The 20502-nt window shown below is 43.6% G+C and overlaps 1 protein-coding gene across 2 annotated transcripts in view; it reads left to right on the top strand.

The window, feature by feature from the left end:
* Window positions 1–20502, top strand: part of NBAS (NBAS subunit of NRZ tethering complex) — a 186168-nt gene that overhangs the window by 56064 nt on the left and 109602 nt on the right. For both annotated transcript variants that reach the window (XM_081188936.1, XM_081188935.1), the window contains exons 22-23: window positions 14957–15040; window positions 16229–16382. In XM_081188936.1, the coding sequence (XP_081045062.1) occupies window positions 14957–15040; window positions 16229–16382 (238 nt within the window). The remainder of the gene's footprint in view (window positions 1–14956; window positions 15041–16228; window positions 16383–20502) is intronic.

Raw genomic sequence — 20502 nt, 5'->3', positions numbered from 1 at the left:
TTGTCAGCTGTACTCTGCTTGAAACCAAATGACACTAAGGCCTCATGGAAACATTTGTTCCAAGATCTTGCAGCCTGTTTGAGACCGTATAGAGCTTTGTTTAATTTCAACACTCTATTGGAACCTGTCTCATAACCAGGCGGTTCGGCTAGATACAGGTCTTCTGATATTGGTGCATGTAAATATGCAGTCTGAATGTCAAAATGGTTTAACAGGAGTTTTCTCTTTGCTCCAAGCGTTAGAATCAGCCTTACACTGTCCCCCTTGGCAGTAGGGGAAAAAGTCTCGTCATAATCTTTTCCAGGCCTCTGAGAATATCCTTGAGCAACTAAACGAGCTTTGTATTTGTACTCTCCTGTCACCAGAGGTTTAAGTTTGTACACCCACCTGCAGCCTACAATCTTTGCCCCCTCAGGCGCTGCTACTGGTGTAAAAACCTTGTGCTCATTCAGAGAGGACATCTCTTCCTCCATTGCCTGTTTCCAGCGCTCTGCCTCCTCTTTTGGTAACTTTAACACCTCCTGAAAACTCTTGGGTTCTGCACTTACACTAAACACATTTGCAGTATCTGGGGAAAAACGCACCGGAGGCACTCCTTTGTTTTGTCTTTTAGATCTTCTGGGAGAAAATTTTTCTTCTGACCCACTTTCCTCCTCAGAACTACGACCTCTCTTTTGTTGCTTAGCAACTTCACTTTCCTGAGAGCTCTTATCTGAACTTTCCTCCCCCTCAGACTCTGACTCTCTGTGTCTACCTTCAGAGTCATAAAGCTCCTGGGAAGGTTCAAACCAAACCTCAGTATTGGCATGTAGTCTCTCCCAGCCACTATGTTCACAAAAACTGGCATTCCTGGAGATCACAATGCCATTTGTCCCTTCAGCAAAGCGGAAACCTTTTCCCAGCTCCTGGTAACCCACAAACACTAACTGTTTGGTCTTAGGATCTCCCTTCTTTCTCATTTGTTTCGGAATTAATACCCAGGCTTTTGATCCAAACACATGCAAATGGTCAATTTTAGGTTTTTTCTGAAACAATTTAAAGTACGGGGTTGTACCTATTGTTTGGTGAAAGAGCCTATTTTGGAGATAACACGCAGTGAGCATGCTCTCCCCCCAATAAGACATGGGTAAATCAGCATCATCAAGCATGGCAAACATCATATCTTGTAAAGATCTGTTTTTTCGCTCTGCAACGCCATTCTCCTCTGGGGAAAAAACGTTCGTTTTTCTATGCCCAATGCCACGCTTTTGTAACCAATCTTTAAAGGCATTTGACATAAATTCGCCACCTCTGTCTGTCTGAATCCTTTTGAGTTTAATGGACAGAAATCTTTCCACAGATGCCACCCAGCCTTTAAACTTAGTGAACACGTCACCCTTATTTTTCATGGGATAAACCCAGGAGTAACGCGTGGCGTCATCCACAATTGTTAATGAAAAACGCGATCCACCCCTGCTTACAGCAAATGGACCAATTACGTCCATGTGAACCAGCTGTAGCGGTGCCTCACTAACTCTGTCACTTCTGGGGTAAGAGACTCTGTGGGTTTTAACCTTTTTACAAACATTACAATCAAGGTACTTGTTACAACTCTTTAAATTACCCCCATCAGCCAATTCAGACATTTTTAGTACACTTTTCCAGCAAGCATGCCCCATTTTCCTATGCAATAAGTGCACACAGTTGTCATGTATAGCTTTGTTATTCACTGCAGGCTGAGATTTACTGACTACTGCTGCAACTTGAGATCCTGCTTTAAGCCAAAACAAGCCTCCCTCTGACTTAGCAGTGCCTAAAATCTCACCAGCCTTCTTAATAATGCAACTGTCTCCTTCAAAATACACTTTAAACCCAGCTTTCAGCAAACAATCTACAGACATCAGATTGCTCCTTAATGACGGCACACAAAGTACATTTTGCAGGCATTCACGAAGACAAGGAACAAAAACTGCACCCCCCGAAATCACTTCGGATGTACTTCCGTCTGCTAGAGCCACCTGGCTGTGCTGTGCTGAGTTCTTGGAAACAAACAATTCATCTGAATTCACGATGTGGCGAGACGCTCCCGAATCGACCACCCAGACCGCTTGTTTCTCATCAGCAATCTTGACCTCGCCGGTCACCAGCTGAGCCGACTGTTTTTGTTTGAAGAATTTCCTTTTACGCTGCTGCTGCTGCTGCTGCTGATCTCGTCTCTGCTCCTGCACCGGCAACTGAGACTTGACCAACTCCGGACATTGTCGTTTTAGATGCGCTGAAGACCCACATCGGAAACAACGCCTAACAGCAAACGCTGACTCCTCACCGGTACGCTGCTCTTGCTTCACCTCTGGTACGGCATGAGAACTCCTTCCAAACCGCCCGCCTGTAGAAGCCTCTGCAGCCAACGACCTTTCTTGCCTCTTCTGCCATTCTTCAATCAAACGCCCAGTAACGTAACTGACTGATAAATCATGCTCCTGCATGCCTTCTAGAGACAAAACTAAATTATCCCAGCTTTCCGGGAGAGAACTCAAAATAATAGCCACCTTCTCCTGCTGGTCTAATGCACAGTCTCTTTCCTGTAGCGCAACAAACTTTAACTGTAAACTGTGTAGGTGTTCCTGCATTGTAACCCCAGGCTGTAACATTGCCTTGTACAATGCCTTGCGAATGAACAGCTTGGAAACCGCTGTCTCACGCACATGGAGTTCTTTAAGTGCTTGCCACACACCTCTAGCTGTCTTGATTCCCCTCACATACGGCAACTGGGAATCTTCCAGCCCCAAGACAATTGTGGCCCTTGCTCTTTGGTCTTTATCGAGGTCTTCATCATCAGGCTTCGTAGGAAACTTACTCACCACTTGCCAGAGACGATCCCTCTGCAGCACTGCCTGCATGCGTTCCGACCACAGCAAGTAATTGGAGTCATTCAGACGCTCAAAAGCCATCTGAACTGGTTGTGAGGCCATCTTGAGAGCGATGTCCCTGGAACCCGGAACCAGCTACTCACGACCACCGAGAGAGAAAACAGGAACCACAGCACCCAGCACTCACACGCTGCAGCTGTTGTCCTTGAGTCCGCTGCGTCACCAGCTCACCACGGTCAGGAACCAGCCAGGAACAACAACTTCTGGAACTACTGGAACCAACGCCGTTGATGCTGACACCACCGCAACTCAGGCTGGCAGCACAATGCCCATAACCTCATGGAACTTTGGAGTGTCAGGCATAGCCCTATTGGCTTTAGCCCAAACGTAGCAGAGTTTTCCTGCACAGCGAAGAAGCTAGTTGCGGCAGTAATGACTAGTCAGCTAGACTCAGAATAACTATTTACAGGATTTATTAAAAGGAAAAAATAAATCCTATCTTTCTTTCTCTCTCATAACCATACACAGCACTTCTAACTCCTAACACACCTCACATCAAACTGTGCTAGCAATCCCTAGATAACAGAGTTGAGTGCTGCTCGTTAACCAATCAGAGTGAGTAGTTTCTAGGTCAAGCAGACCTGGGCTTTCTGCCAAGAGTAAATTGACACCAGCTGGAGTTAATTGGTGAAGCTAGAATCTGCAAGTTTCCCACGAGAACCAATTAACAGAAACTGAAACCGAAACTGAACAAAAACTGTGTACCTGTCACCACAGGAACGGCTTCTTTTTTATCAGAACAATTAATGAAGGCGGAAGTTGAAACATTTTGCTATGAGAATTTAAACTTTGTTTTGTTAGATGATAGTCTGTCTATCTGTGTCTGTCTGTCTGTCTGTCTGTCTGTCTGTCTATCTATCTGCTGGCAAAATTGGTGTATAATGTTTAGCTGCATAGACAGGAGAGATTCTTTTTTCAATTTTCCTTTAAAATTAGACAGTTGGAAGTCTTGGTTTATTGTGAGAATCATTGCCATTTGAATTTAAGAGGTAATCCATCTGGAAAATAATGGCCTTCCCCAGCATTATAAATGCACATAGCCAAAGCCTTGCAATTTCCTGTTTTTGTTTGTAATGCATTAGACTACAATATTGCTGTGCTATAGTCAACATATTAGTATCACCAAAGTCAGGAAATTCAAATAAACGACTCCCTTAACAGCTGTAACTTTGCTGAAGAGCATATTATGGCTGCAGTAAAAAAAGAGAAAAAAGGAAGGAACGCTACTTTAAAGCAGAAATCCATGCACGTGGTCCTTTGTCTTCAGTGAAACTTTATCAGATTTTCCTCTTAGGCAAAAGCATTTCATGTTTTGTCCAATGGCGGCTGGTGCCCATTGGGTGGAAGGCAGGATATCGAACAGATGACAGGCGGGGCCAGCTAATTCTGGAATTGTCCCCACCCTCCTCCTGCTGGGTTCTACAAGGGATAGCCAAGGCCATGCCAAGGTTGTAAGTAGGGCAGCTGGGGTTGGGGGAATCAAAGCAGCTTGGTGGGGCATTGCCCTAGTTTGCCAAATAGACCAGCTTCCACTGCCTTCATCTCAGTCCTAATAGTGTTTGCTTTGTTAAATCTGCATGAAATCCAGTGGAGATGGATATCGCAAGCCACTCTTTTACATTTTCATATCTCTTTATCTTTACAGTGACTTGGTTCTGTTAAGTCCAATTAGAGGCTACAGTAATCTCATTCCTGGGATGTAGCGTTTTTGCATTAGCCATTCTTTAGCTTTGGGTTATGTGTAAATGTGGCCAGTATAGAAATTTACATGTCTATGCAAATGAAATGAAATTCTAATTCCCGTGACCAGAATCCCATTCTGTTCAGCTGAGTGTGTTTGTTACTCCCCCACTCTGTTGGTGTTCTAAGTGTTCAGTGCTTCAGCCCTATACCCTATTTTTCGCACCATAGGGCGCACCGGACCATAGGGCGCACCTAGTTTTGGGAGGCGGAAAACAAGAAAAAATTATTCTGAACCCCAGAAGCCAGAACAGCAAGAGGGATCTGGCTTCTGGGATACCGTGTGGCTGTTCTGGCTTCTGGGGTAACCCCGCCAAGCCTCTTCAGGGCAGCGGGATGAAGGCTCCCCCTGCCCAAAGAGGCTGCGCAGGGTTAAAGCAGAAGCCAGGACAGACGCGTCGCTGAAGGGGCACTGTGCCTTCTCTCTCTCTGTGCAGCACCCCTCCTTCACAGGAAAGGTGCTGCGCAGAGAGGGAGAAGGCACAGCACCCTTCAGCGAAGCTGGAGAAGGAACAGAAGGAGACCCTTCTGTTCCTCCTCGGGCTTCGCTGGACAGGCGCATCTCTGCGAAGCGGGAGGAGGAACAGAAGGAGTCCCTTCTGTTCCTCCTCCGGCTTCGCATGGCAGGCGCGTCGTTCAAGGGGCGCTGCGCCTTCTCTCTCTCTCTCTCTGCGCAGCGCCTCTCCTTCACAGGAGAGGCGCTGTGCAGAGAGGGAGAGGGTGCAGCGCCCCTTCAGCAACGCTGGAGAAGGAACAGAAGGAGACCCTTCTGTTCCTCCTCGGGCTTCGCTGGACAGGCACGTCGCTGCGAAGCGGGAGGAGGAACCGAAGGAGTCCCTTCCGTTCCTCCTCCGGCTTCGCATGACAGGCGAGTCGCTCAAGGGGCGCTGCGCCTTCTCTCTCTCTCTCTGCGCAGCGCCTCTGCTTCACAGGAGAGGCGCTGCGCAGAGAGGGAGAAGGCGCAGCGCCCTTCAGCGAAGCTGGAGAAGGAACAGAAGGAGACCCTTCTGTTCCTCCTCGGGCTTCGCTTGATAAGCGCATTGCTCAAGGGGCGCTGCACCTTCTCTCTCTCTCTCTGCGCAGCGCCTCTCCTTCACAGGAGAGGCGCTGCGCAGAGAGGGAAAAGGCGCAGCACCCTTCAGCGAAGCTGAACAGAAGGAGACCCTTCTGTTCCTCCTCCAACTTCCAGGACAGGCGCGTCGCCGCGAAGCCAAGGAGCCTGCATTCGCTCCATAGGACGCACACACATTTCCCCTTCATTTTTGGAGGGGGAAAAGTGCGTCCTATAGAGCAAAAAATACGTAATTAAAAGATGTCTTTCTTCTTAAATGCCATATTTGACTGTATATTAGCTTTTGTATATCTCTTTCCCTGAAAGCGGAAAGGGCCTGCCTTGAAAGTTTTGCATAGCGGGGCTTTTTGGAAAGTCTTTGCTTTTTCTAAAAAAAATGAAAGAAAATAGGTAATTTTTATTTTCAGTTGTGTTAAATGATGCATTAACCCTAGAGCAGGCTGGAAAAAGGCCTGAAAACAAATGTTACGGAATGGCCCAGGTACTTGCACACACCTGATATTTCTCTTGAAAATGACCTAGGTGTTTTGGAAGATAGGTGCTGAATTTGCATGCCACAGTAAACCATTTTTTACCATTTTTAGCATCATGTGGACGCGTTGCAGCAAGCTTTAGGCTCACACTCTTCCTCCTGTGTGGCTGGGAGAGTTCAGATTCTTTTTGTTAACCATCTCATCCAGATCTAGGAACTGCGGTTAACGCTATATCCAGCAAGCCAGCTTCAGAAACCACAGTTTGAAATGGGCTTGCTGGAAATTAACCACAAACATAGAATTCTTCTTCTTAGTTTTACATATTTGTCCAAGTAAACAGAAATTCTAAAGCTTTGTGGCTAGAATCCTATCCTGTTCAATTGATTGTGGCTTGTCCTCCCCCCACAACCACCCCAGTTTGCTATTGATTTGTGTCACGGGTGGGTAGGAATATGCTGAGCTTCCTGTTAACCAAGACAAACTGCTGTGGTTTTGTCAGAAGGGTTACTTAATATTAGAAACTCCTGCGCTACCATGGGATTCCAACAGTATTGACAACATTGGACATGGCTCTGTTTAGTTCAGGGGTGGGGTAAGCTATGGTTTGTTTATCAGGCTTATACACATTCCATAGGTGATGAAACAAACCATGGCTTGTCTCTCCAAAGCTGGGTTTGTTTTCTAGCTCTTGTTTCATGCTTTTGGACAGGCATCCCCAACCTTTTGCCCTCCAGATATTTTGGACTACAGTTCCCATCATCCCTGATCAGAGACACTATGGTTTAATAAACCATTGTTTAATAAATCATGGCATACCATATATGTGCAAACCAGGTCATTGTTGGGAGGTCATGGCTTCTATCAGAGCCGGGAATTATAGTTTGGTGGGAAGGCCAGGAATTCTCTAATAGAAACCCCCAGCCTCCTCCTCCATAGAACTATAATGTTCAGGATTCCATAGCAAACATGATTTAAAGTGACTCTGTTACTGCAGCATACCATAGAAATTGTAGGATCTTGAAACATCTGTCTACGTGGAATTTCAGCATTGATCCCATGATGCCATATTTACTTGCTCCCTTCTCTTAATTTGGCCCAATTATAGGTTTTAGTATAGGCGTCACCCCCACTTATGTGAGGGCAGTATTCAAGGCCCCCATGCACGTAAGTGAAATTACATAAAGTGGGGAGCACCCCACTTTGATAGGGAGGGCATGTGGGGAGGAGAGAGAGAGCGATAGAGACTAACGTTGGAAATCTCTTGAGGCTGCTGCCTGACCTATCCTGAGCCTGCCTGCCTCCCTGAAGGGAAGCAGTGTGTGCAGAAACTGGCCTTGGAGGGTGAGGACTGAGAAGGGCACCCAGCAGAACTAGTGCCAGAATGGGGTTGTGATCACACAGCAGGGAGTTGTGGAGGCAGGGAGAAGGTTCCCCCCCCCTTGCCGCTGATTGATTGAAGGCTGCCTTTCCTCGCTCGGGCAGCAGCCCCATGCGAGGGATGGCCAATCTATTTATTTATGTATTTCATGCTGACCCACATAAACAGGGTCACACGCAAGTGGGATGCACATAAGTGTTTGTGGCGGGGTGCCTGTAGAGCAGGCATGGCCAAACATGGCCCTCCAGCTGTATGGGGACTACAACTCCCATCACCCCTAGCTAACAGGACCAGTGCTCAGGGATGATGGGAATTGTAGTCCCAAAACAGCTGGAGGGCCAAGTTTGGCCATGCCTGCTGTAGAGGGAGAAATGGATATGCTCGGCCATGACGGTTCAGTTTACCCCGGCATTTATTTTGCCGACCACCATAATTTAATTTTCATATCAGTACTGCAATGCAAAGAGCAGACGTAGGGAGAAGGGGAACTTTGTCGTAAGCGTTTCAGGGTGTCGCCACCCCCACCCCGGCTTTTCAAAATCTGCAGCTCAACTTGTGTATTAATATTGGAAAACCTCTTTTATGTATCTGGACAATTGCTGTTATCTTCGTGTCACACACAGAGGTGGAAGCATTTTGTCTTTTTGACACAACCTAAAGTGAATTGGCATGTTTTTCTCCGAACGCTCAAGGTTGTTTGGATCCAAGCCATTACCTCTGCAAGATATTGTTGTTTTGAATTAAAATTGTGAGCCATAAGCTACCATCCTCAGTAATTTACTTATTTAAATTATTTGTTTGTTTACTAAAATATCCGCAGAGAGGCAGGGTGCATTTTGATTTGCTGTTTGAATAAGAACAGATCTATTGGAGTTGGGTTTCTTTGATTCCCAACTGGGTAATTTACAAAGCCACTTGCCAGGTTACACAAAGGAAAAAATGTGTGTGGAAGGAATTGTCCATTCCATATCTGTGGAAAACGTGTGTGCATGTCATTTCATGCATAGGTACAGAACACCGAATTTGAAAATTGTGGTGCCTGGTTTTGTTTTGTTTTTTTAAAAGAAAGATCTCTGTATAAACTGATAATCATAGTAGAACTGCTTTGTCTGGTGTGTTCAGGGCTCAAAAATCATTGCACATACCCCAGTGCTACCATTTCATCTTGGAAGTCTGCACACTAGGGTGAAAATATTTTCAGTTCCTGGGAGCCAGCTTTATAAACATTTGATACCCAATGCCTGCGAGTTTAGTAGCGCAGCAGTGCCATTTTTCTTTGACTTGCAAAGCACCTAATGGAAACAATAAATAAATAGTCATGATGAAGGATGTTTTGCTGTTTGACAGACTTTTTCTGGCTTTCAAGTGCCTGAGGTGCATTTAATCTACACTTTGCTATGCTCCCTAGTTGGCACTTTGGAATATTGTGCTTAATTTTAGGCAGCATAATTTTCTTTTTTTCTAGCAGAGCACTGATATGAATCCTTGGTGATTTGAAGCTTCAAACCCCTCAAGGACAGACGATAAAATAATCTATTTACAAGGAGAAATGTTATAAATGGCTCATTTTTAAAGAACTTGGGTTACGGGTGTTGAGACGGGAGCCAGGCCTTCGATGGCTTATAAACGTGATATGCTGTTACATTATGGGTGCAGTTTGGCTTGGTGGTTCCTTGCCTTCATTAAAAGATAAGCTAACTCTTTAACAGCTTCATTCTAAAGACTACAGAAAGGGCAACTAGCTAGGAACTTAAAAGGGATAATGCACATTGTTCAAGTGGGCTCAGAAATGAGTTAGACTTTCTAGTTTCCTTGAAACATTCAGAAGGTTGAGATTATAATTGCGAAGGCTAATGACTTGCTCAACTTTCAATTAGACATTGCAACCTCAGGAAAATGTACAAGCCAACTATTTCTTTTGGCTACATCAATTAAACAATTTTATTTGTTTTTGCTCAGTTCTTTTATTTCTTTTTGGTAAAAATAAACCTTTAGTTATGACCTTCAGTGCCAGCTACACATTATCAGGGGAACCCTGTCTAGCCTAGCAGGGGCTTTTGGTGAGATTTCCTGGGTTACAGCAGCTGCTTTGTCTCCCATGCTTTCCTTTATGGAAAAAGCAACATTTTTAAAGCCATTTGCTTGCAAGGCAATTTGAGAGGCTTTGCCCCTTCCCTCCCCCTTCCTTTCCCTTTAGGGAAGATCAGTGTTCAAAATTCGCCAGGTGCATTTTCTAGCCATTATATTTTATCTGCACAATCAGAATGAATTTCAGGAACCAAAAAGTCATATTGAAAAAGGCGACTTTCGAAAGAAGAGTGGCGGATGAAATTAATGGACCGTGCAGAATTAGATAAATTAACATGAAGGATTTGAAACCTGTGGGACCAGAGATTCTTAGAAGACTGGAGTAAATATTTGAACTGTTTGAAAAGCAATTGTAATGAACAGATTATGCTAGTAGGACTGCAAGAAGTTCTGTAAGGAGGACTATTTGAAATATGGCAAAAAAGACTACGAAGGGACTTATTAGTTAATGATAATTAAGAGTAATAGAGAAACTAAGAAATGCAGAATAAGTGATAAAGAACGGAAAATCATCAGAGATTGTTGACGGAAGTCTAAAATACTGTATGAGATAAGAAGTTATGTTAAATGATTGTTGGAAATGATATGTAAAAAACACCAATAAAAATGTATAAAAAAAGGAAAATAGAAAAAGTCAACTTTCAAGTTGTCTGGCCCCAAAATGGCAATGTGGCATTCCGTTTTGGTGACAGCAACCCTGGTTTAAGGAGCCACTTGGAACCTAACTTACATATCTGAGTTTCTAACATTGGCTGGAAGATATGGGCTGCTGGTGAGCAGCTGCTGTCTCCAGGCCTACAGTACCTATGGAGCACTTTACCTTTGCCTTTGCCTTTGCCATTGCCATTACCAAGGGTCCCTCAGCCCCTGGGGCAGAGGGAGCTGCAGTGGGGAAAAGGATATGGGAACCTACCCTACCCCAGTATCTTCTCCTCCATGAACTGTTGAAGGAAAATTAGAATGCAAGTCGATACCTGTGATTTTGCTGTCCCACTTCATTCATTCAGCCATTGATTTCTCATCCTCTTCTATCATAAAACACTCAAGCTGGCTTGACGGCAAAACCATAAAGATACAGTTCCTGTTGCCTTGAGAGACAATGGAGTGCGCCTCCGGGAGTGGAGTTAAACTGTTGCATTAGGAACACCTGGGGTGCAAGCCTGGGCAGTGTGGCTGGAGGTCCTGGGCTGCCCAGTCGACAAGACCCCTTTCTCAGCCTTGCTGATGTGGTCTGAAGGAAAGCAGAGCGATTTGTTTGGCACCAGCTTGGCTGCAGGGGTTGCCGGAAGGCGCCATCCAACCGCTTTAGGGACTCCACTCTGGATTTGTTTCGGGTTTACTCTTTTACGCCTTTTTTTTCTCCCGAAGATGTCCCGCAAGGCAGTTTAGGACCCATCTCCTAGATGGGCTCCCTTCCAAGGTGGATGAGCCCCATCAATAAATGAGCAGTAAATAAGCAGTATCCGATGAGAAGAACAAAGCACCGATCAATTATTCTAAAGAGTGATGTTATAATAACACTTAAAATGTAGCAGCAGTCTGAATTTTCAACTTAAGAAGAAATGCACGAGAAGAAGAAGAATTTGGATTTGATATCCCGCTTTATCACTACCCTAAGGAGTCTCAAAGCGGCTAACAATTTCCTTTCCCTTCCTCCCCCACAACAAACACTCTGTGAGGTGAGTGGGGCTGAGAGACTTCAGAGAAGTGTGACTGGCCCAAGGTCACCCAGCAGCTGCATGTGGAGGAGCGGGGAAGCAAACCCGGTTCACCAGATTATGAGTCCACCACTCTTAACCACTACACCACACTGGCTCCCAAGAAGCAACCAAGGCCTTCCTGTCAAAAGGCCTGCTGTGTGGCACTGTTGCTGTTGAAACAGCAACACAATCTAGTCATTGGACATCAAGAAGAGCTCATATTCCTAAAACACAGTGGATCTTAACCTACAGTGGATGGTAGCCAGTAGTGCCATATGCTTGCGTGTGTCTCCCATTGACGCCCCTTTGCAATCTCTACTGTGGTAGCTGTGACGTGTCTCGATGTCTAGTTTCTAGTAGGTTTGCTTTGCTTGACTCTTCCTACAACAAGCCACCTTTCATTTTTAGGATAGTAACGTGCAAGAGAGAAATTTTTTTGCTTTTGTTTGTTTTTCCTTTTCGCGGTGTGGGGTGTGTGGGAGTGGTGCAGCATCCAGCCACAAGGTGACAATACTGAGTTCTCTACAATGATTTTTCTGTATTGAAACAGCGTGCGTCCTTGCATATTGGCACGCCTTTGTGTCGGCATGCATGGATTTGTTAGACTTCCCACAATATTAGAAGAAAGGAACTTTGCCAGCAAGTATCCATTGACATTTTAAAACTGTAATGATACATGCTTGGGACTAGATTGATTTCTCTTATGCCTACTGTGAAGGTTCACACTGAGAAAGCAGCCTTAGGTCTGCTCATTTGTTTGTATATTAAGAGTGAAAGAAGATGTGCCAACTTAAATTTCTAAAAGCCAAAGTGGATTTGTTCAGCTTGAGCAGTTCTATAATAGTCTTCGACAAGCACTTAACACTATTCTTTTAGCTGGCTGATATTAAAAGTACTGCCTGCTGCTATCTCTTGTAGTCAGGCAGTGCTGTCCAAAAATAAGTGCAAAACAACAAATTTGTAGAAGGGATTAAAACTCTTCCTACAACTGCATGGCTAGGATTAACTGGGCGGACGGTATTACATATTTATGTTGGAATTCATCAGTTGCAGAAATGAGTTCAGTTGGCAACATGAAGTTTATGTACTGCTCTGAAATAGCTGTGCCATTCAACCAAAATTCATCGAGGCATCATTAGATCATACACGACCTAGAGATTTGTCTCGGAGTTCTACAAATGGGAGAATAGCTGTTCTTTTTAATTGTTCTGTTTTCAAGTACTGTCAGCAGTGTGTAGCAGCTTTGGCGAAAGAGCGGCTGAAAATCCCAACAATAAATAATTGAGAACAGACTACAGCTCTGCAGGCATCTTGTGCATAATAAGCACAGAAGGATTCCAAAGCCCCGAGAATAAACAGTATAAATCAAGGGTATAAAAAGCTGAGCAGATTTAGATCCCTTTTGATTTGAATGGGTCTAGTCGCAGCTAACTGTGTACCGTGCTGCAGAGGGAGTTGAGACACATTTTAAATGCAAGTTATATTCGTTGGATTAAAATGTGGAGCAAGCATTCTGGACTGCTGTTGGGATAGTGGCAAAGATCAGATCTTCCTGGAAGCTGCACTTGCTGACTTGAAAGTTCCTCTTGTCAATTAAGTATGGTAACTAGAGATATTTAACAGATGGATAAAGGGGAAATATGCAGAAAATTTTATCTTGAATATGGAACTCATGGAGGGAGGGAAGTAGGTCTGAAGGTTCAATACAACCTTTTATTTTAATGTTTGAAATGGTTAAAGTTAAAATTTATAAAATATTGTAAAACCAATAGAAAAAGTTAACTTTTAAAAAGTTCCTCTTGTCAGAGCCAAACTACATGTGTCTTTGTATTTAGCATGCGGTTGTTGTTTTTTAAAATACAAATTGCATTAGCTGGATTGTGGTGGTAATTGATGGCACGAGAGCAAAGTGGGTGGGGGAATTTCCAATGGAGGATTTCCTTCCAAACCAAATAAAATACTGAGGATTTTTCATCAGGACTGCAATAAGGGGAGTAACGGGTTAAATCCTTCTGCACGCCTCCCCTGATTACATTACCTCCCCACACCCACCCCATTGCAACTTCCCATATGTAGGCCCCATAGTTTGTAGGTAACAATGCCACTGCTCCAGAAACGAGTCCTGGATTGCAAACATGTTTTAGAGTCTACCCTGATGTCCGACAAACTCTGCTTAAGTTGTAGGATATATCATGGCTTCCGTGTGGCACAATTTTTTCTTTCTGGAATATGTGGCGGAATCAATAGTATAGCAGAATGGTTGGGCTAATGAGAAACAGAATGGCCATTGCTTCAAACGAAGACTTGCTAAAATGGTGGAGCTTTGTTTTCTGTTTCCCTTTCATTACGTTTTGTCTTTTTCATTACGTTTTGTCTCTTAACAAGTTGTTTTTATGGCTTTTGAGAGTCCTGGAAATGCCACGGCAATGATACTTTTAAAACCATAACGGATCGGTCTGGTAATAACTCTTTTTGTTGTTAATCTTTATCTTTGTTGGCAAGCACCCATTCTGTTTGTAGATGTTTTTTATTACCACAGGAAATATTTCACCCTAGATGCCTATAGCAAGAGAGCCACATCTGACTTAATTGAGAAAATCAATACAGCAGGGATATCTTGGCTCAGGAGAATAATTTGCTCAGAAGTTGGTACAAAATCCTATTACTTCAAAGAATCCACAGATGTCATTTTCTCTCTTGCTATTAATTTAAAAGATTTGCAGTAGTGAGGTTGAGACCCTGCTGTGGAAGCAAGAGAAAGCCATCTATTTCTAAGTGAAGAGGTTGTATACATGTAAGAAACATGTGATGCAACACATGTCAAAATAGCTCTGGTACGGCCATGCAATTTGCTGTTCACTTGTGGCAAAGACCAAGGACGGGCAACTGACAGCGGTCTCTGTATCCTCACAAACCTGCCGCCTTTCTATTCTTTCAGTTGGAACTATTTCTTAGTGCCCCTGCTGGCCTTTTTAAAGATGGGTTTGGTGGCGTAAATTGCCTGTGCTTGAGCTTCAAGCTGAGAAAACCATATACAGTGCCATCTTTGTGTGTGCTGTATTTTAATACTAATGCTAAGGCTAAGGCTAAGGCTAATAATAATAATAATAATATTTATATCCCTCCAATCTGGCTGGGTTTCTCCAGCCACTCTGGGCAGCTTACAGCATATTTAAAAATGCAACAAAGCATCATACATTAAAAAAAACATAATATCCTATACAATAGGACAACACAACAACAATAATAATAATAATGATAACAATGATAATAATAACAATGACAACAGTTTACAGCAGGGGTCAGCAAACTTTTTCAGCAGGGGGCTGGTTAACTGTCCCTCAGACCTTGTCGGGGGCCGGACTATATATATATATTTTTTGGGGGGGGGAATGAATGAATTCCTATGCCCCACAAATAACCCAGAGATGCATTTTAAATAAAAGGACACAGTTAGTGGATATATTAATATAGCATAAAGTGCTGTTTCTGCCTTTCACAGTATTTATTCCTCGCCCCAATTCCTGTTACTGTGCATTTAATTAGTAGACTGGTTTTCAACACACCATTGATATTTTTGTTTTGTTTTCTAATAGCCGCAGAGATGGAACACTGAAAATTCTTCCCTGGAATGAACAGAAGCACAGGGAGGAAGACTGGTGCGAGAGGGCACCGTGCAAGTAGGTGTATGGAATTGGCTTGTGTGTGTGCAATATATCAGTCCATTTTTACATTAGCACCAGTCAGTTGCAATTAAGCAACTATCCCACCTGGCCTTACTATCTTTGAAGACTCAAGTGTAGGAGCTACCCGTTTCCTTATTGGGGAGGAAAACACATGTGGATTACTTCCTTCTTTTTTTTTCTGGCGGAAACAGGAAGTCCCAAAATGCACAGAGCTCTGGGCTGTGGTCCCGTGATACAATCCCAAGCTTTGATCATGCTGTATGAGGTGAAACCTGTATAAGTACACAGAAGAATTGCTATGTGCATGGCGCCGTGGGGTGATGCACGCTTCCCTTTATGGCTTTCGCAGTGATTTGAATGATTCTTTACTTAGCAAGCCTCCTTACTTGAGCCACAGGATTTTAATCATAGTGAGATCAGAATTGGGCCTCAAGCACACAGGATCTTTCTCCTGCTCCCATCACCGTGAGTAGAAAGAAGTGAACAGCTGAACCGTGTGGCTCCTGTTCTTGCTTGGGTAAAATCCTGACAGCCAAGTAATAACTTACAGGCTCAGCGTTGTAACAGTGCCCTTTCTGTATGTGGCAACAGGTTTTCATGCCTGCAACGGCTTTTGCACATTAAAGTATTGCTTCTGCTTAAATAGGCAAGCTTGTCAACTCATTTGGAGCACTGTAGTAAATTGCCTCTATTATGTAAACACCTGTTGATGTAGTGATAAGGTTAATTACCAGGAATAGCTGGAAATTCAGTAGGGGTAAATATGTTTTCTCTGTGTAGGCTTTTGCATAAAGGTCAAATGCCCATTATGTAAATAACAGTGGTGACCTCCAAAATTAGATTATTTTTTTAAAAAAATATTTATTTATAGGCGCTAGTTTTTCAGAACAGAACTAGTTATCATTTAACATGATTTTTCAACAGATAATTAATCCTAATGAGTCTGCCTAAGACATAGGTTAACATCCATGCCATACATTGAAATAATTCTTATACCGCTTCAACAGCCATGGCTTCCCACAAAGAATTCTGGGACCTGTAGTTTAAGAATCCTAGGAATTGTAGCTCTGTGAGGGGTCTCCTCCAGTTCTCAGCACATTTAACAAACTACAGTTCCCAGGTTAGCATCATTTTAAAGTCCTAGGTTTCTACATTTAATGGCCGTTTATCTGTGATGCTCAGGCTGATGGTTGAACCAGCTCTTCAAGATGAAGGCGAATTTTTATATGAGTCTCAACCTGAGTTGCTGAAGTACAGAACCACTGAGCTTTCCATAAAACTGGTCACGGACTGGTATTGGAAACGAGCAGAAGAGATAGAAAACTTCTCTATGCAGGTAAATGCAATATTCTACCATATGTGTACTGCCATGACTTCAAATATATGTCCTATAAAGTGAATCGATTATGCAGACCTATTTGAGTGTGTGTATGCCCAGCCTTCCACAACCTGGTATCCTCTAGATTTTGTTGGATGATGATATAGCTCAGTCGGTAGAGCACAAGATTCTTAATCTTAGGGTCGTGGGTTCAAGTCTCGCGTTGGGTGAAAGATTCCTGCATTGCAGGGATTGGATTAGACGACCTTCACAGTCCCAACTCTGCAATTCTGTGGGTTCCATAATCATTGATCATTGGCTGTGCTGCTGTCAGGAACTGGCTAGATGACAAGGAGTGGTGGGAGGCACCAGCTAAGGAAGCCTCAGAGAATGAAGGTTCAGAGCACGGGGAATGGTGGTAGGACACTGAGGACAGCTCAGAAGATGAAGGTGGTGAGGAGGCAACAGGTCTGAGTGAGAGAGAAGAGCCAAGGGCAGAAAGCAGTTCAGACTCAGCCCATGCAGCTTCCAAGGAGTTTGCCTGTCCTACTGTGTTAAGTTCCGCTTCCCCTTGTCTCCAAGGACACAAAGAGCTATGCATATATGGCTGAACAACAAGCAAGAGATCCCTCCCACTGTAGTTTATGTCTTTGTGGACAGCCTCTAGAAGAAGGAGATGTCTTAGGGGGAAGCAGGAACTGTCAGTCCTGGCAACTGTGCTATGGAAGCTGGTCCTGCCTTGAGGCTTCTCTGCATTGTTTGCTGCTTTCTTGAATCAAGAACTAAGCTTTTTGCTCGTCTCTGGGTTTGAATGCTGACCTGCATCTGAGCCAGCCCTGACAGCTGCCTGGGGCTGCTGTTAGTTGTAGTCCAAAACATTCAAAGGGCACCAAGTTGGAGAAGGCTGGTGCATTGTATATTCTGCACTGGGTTTTATTTGCATGCAATATGTAGAAGAATACATTTCTGTGTAAAGTTATGTCTGAGTTAATGTTCTTTTGTCAGTTGATGTTCTCTTGCTGCTAGATGGCTCCAGTTTTGGGATGGTGCCTGCTTGCCAGGCTACTGTTGAAGTGTACAAAATAAACCACGTGATTATAGGCATGTATTCAGATACAACCATAACAAGGAGAAGATGGAGTGCCAACAGCTTTGAAAAAAAGCGGTTATGATTCAAAAGAGAGACAGAGAGAAAACAAGAGCGAATGGTAATGGTATTTCATTATGGGATGTGAAATGGGAGGAGTAAATGTGTTGGTTTTGATTGGAGGAACAAGGCCGTCCATCGTGGGATGGGTATGGTAAGAGGAAGAGGAAGCTATTGTCACGAGTCTTCCACCTCCATCAATCTAGTCAGCAGCCTTTTCATTTTCAGTGCTGCCAACTCTTGGGACCACCAGTGACTTAGCTTTGCTCCGCATGTGGGCAGCTGGCATTCAAGAGCATCAACTGCCTAGTCATTTCCCGATTCCAGAGGTTAACCAGAGATTCAGCAGGATTGCCACTTTGAGTGACAGAAACAATTACGTTCACTAATGCTTAGGCTTATCCGAGCCTGGTAAAAATTAGGAGCCAACTGGGAATGTGTACTTCTGGTTTTTGTGTAGTACTTTTCCCAGTGGCATGTTGTCATAACTTCTGCTGCCATTAATAGACTTGCCATTAAATGTTTCTAATAAAATTGGATTTTTTCCCCCAGATGACCTTTCAGCTAATGTAACAGAATTATTAAAAGATTTTCTGAAATATTTGTTGACTAGTATTTGGCCAGGTGTGTTAATTACTTATTTCCAACATTCTTATGTTTAACAATCGGGCAAATCAATCTTATATGAAAATAACTCTCGAGCTTACTGAAGCTTTTTCATCATTGTAAACTTAATTTACAGGCTATTTTTAATTCCTTAGGTAATTATTAGGGGTACATTTAACTTGGAAGTAAGCGTCATGTCAGAATATGATTGGATTCAATTTTTGTTGCTTTGTAATCATGTAAATTCAGACAGGCAAAATGGGCACCATAAATGATATCCAAATTCAGAAATAATTAGGGGTCTTTGTGTGCGTGTGTAAAGTTCTAGTCCTGAGTTTTGCAGAGAAGTACACAGAGAGAGAAAAAATAAGGGACTAGAAATAAAGAGTCAATGGATGGTTGAAATCAAACTCCATTAATTTTTAAGACCTAATAACAGAGTTTCTTTAGAGCTGGATTGGCCATTCTGAAGCTCTCAGACTTGAATATAAAAATAATTAATGGAGGGACAGGACTCAGTTGTTCTTTACTTTGGCTATTTCAAGCTACTCTGTGCATAATATCGCTGAAAATTGCCAGTTGTTAAATGATATCATAGTTGTCCTATGAAAGAACAAACACAAATTTTGATTGGTTTTGGACAGTCAGTTTCTCCACCATTAATTATCCTATATTGAGGTATGCGGGTGGCGCCGTGGGTTAAACCACAGAGCCTAGGGCTTGCCGACCAGAAGGTCAGCGGTTCGAATCCCCACGACGGGATGAGCTCCCGTTGCTCAGTCCCTGCTCCTGCCAACCTAGCAGTTCAAAAGCATGCCAGTGCAAGTAGATAAATAGGTACCGCTCCGGCGGGAAGGTAAACGGCATTTCCGTTCGCTGCTCTGGTTTCACCAGAAACGGCTTCATCATGCTGGCCACATGACCTGGAAGCTGTACACCAGCTCCCTTGGCCAATGAAACGAGATGAGCGCCGCAACCCCAGAGTCGTCTGTCAGGGGTCCCTCTACCTTTACCTTTATTGTACTGTGATAAGTTGTTCTTATGGAATAGGAATAGAATATGCTGCTGAGGTTTTGTGACATTACTTTATTGATATTCTCTGAAATAATTGAACTGTTCTGTGTTGGTAGCTCTGTGATAAAGGTATTGCATATTTGTCATGTGACCTGTCTTTCATTTTAAGCATACATACTCTTTTTTAATCTATGTGAATTACTTCCTAATATCATTAGGGTTGGAAATCCAAGCCTATAATGAGGCATCTCTTGAGCTGGCTTTTCATTATCCACGCTTGAAGTTACCTTTCAGCTACCCTATTCTGGCTGTCTCCAGCTGTTTCTGTTACCATGGTATTTCTATTTCTCTTGGCAATGGATCAAGTTCAGTTATTCGAAAGGCCTGCTGAAATAATCGTAGAATCATAGAGTTGGAAGGGACCCTGAGGGTCATCTAGTCCAACCCCCTGCAATGCAGGAATCTCAGCTAGATCAACCATGACAGGCCGCCACCCAAACTCTGCTTAAAAATCTCCAATGAAGGAGAGTCCACAACCTCCCAAAGGGGACTGTTCTACTGTCATACAGCTCTTACTGTTAGAAGGTTCTTCCTGATGTTTAGTTAGAACCTCCTTTCTTGTCACTTGAAGCCATTGTTGTGGGTCCTAGCCTCTGGAGCAGGAGGAAACAGAAGATGGCTATCACATCTCCTCTCTGTCTCCTCTTTACCAGGCTAAACGTACCCAGTTCCCTCAACTGTTCCTTATAAGACTTGGTTTCCAGACCCTTGATCATCATGGTCACCCTCCTCTGCACACATCCCAGCTTGTCAATATCCTTTTTAAATCATGGTGCCCAGAACTGGACACTGTACCTCAGGTGTGATCTGACTAAAGCAAACTAGAGTGGAAATATTACTTCCCTTGATCGGGACACCATACTTCTGTTAATGCAGCCTAGAATAGCATTAGCTTTTTTTTTGCTGCTGCTGCATCACACTGTTGACTCATGTTCAACTTGTTGTCTACAAAGACTCCTAGATCCTTTTCACGTGTACTACTGGCAAGCTAGGTGTTCCCCATCTAATGTTTGTGAAGCTGATTCTCTCCGCCTAGGCACAGAACCTTACATTTGTCCCAACTGAAATTCATTTCATTAATATTGACAGTTCTCCAACCTGTTATGGTCATCTTGAATCCCGATTCTGTCTTCAGCAGCACTGGCTCCCAGTTTGGTGTCATCTGCAAATTTGGTGACCATCACATCAATTCCTTTGTCCAAGTCGTTTATAAAAATGTTGAACAATAGTGGGCCCAGGACAGAAACCTGTGGCACCCCACTTGTCACTTTTCCCCCAGGATAATGAAGAATCGTTAGTGAGCACTCTTTG

Source organism: Podarcis bocagei, assembly GCF_964188305.1.
Source record: "Podarcis bocagei genome assembly, chromosome: 3".
NCBI lineage: Eukaryota > Metazoa > Chordata > Lepidosauria > Squamata > Lacertidae > Podarcis > Podarcis bocagei.
The sequence above is the reverse complement of the archived record's forward strand: the minus strand, read 5'-3'. Positions and strand labels throughout refer to the sequence as shown.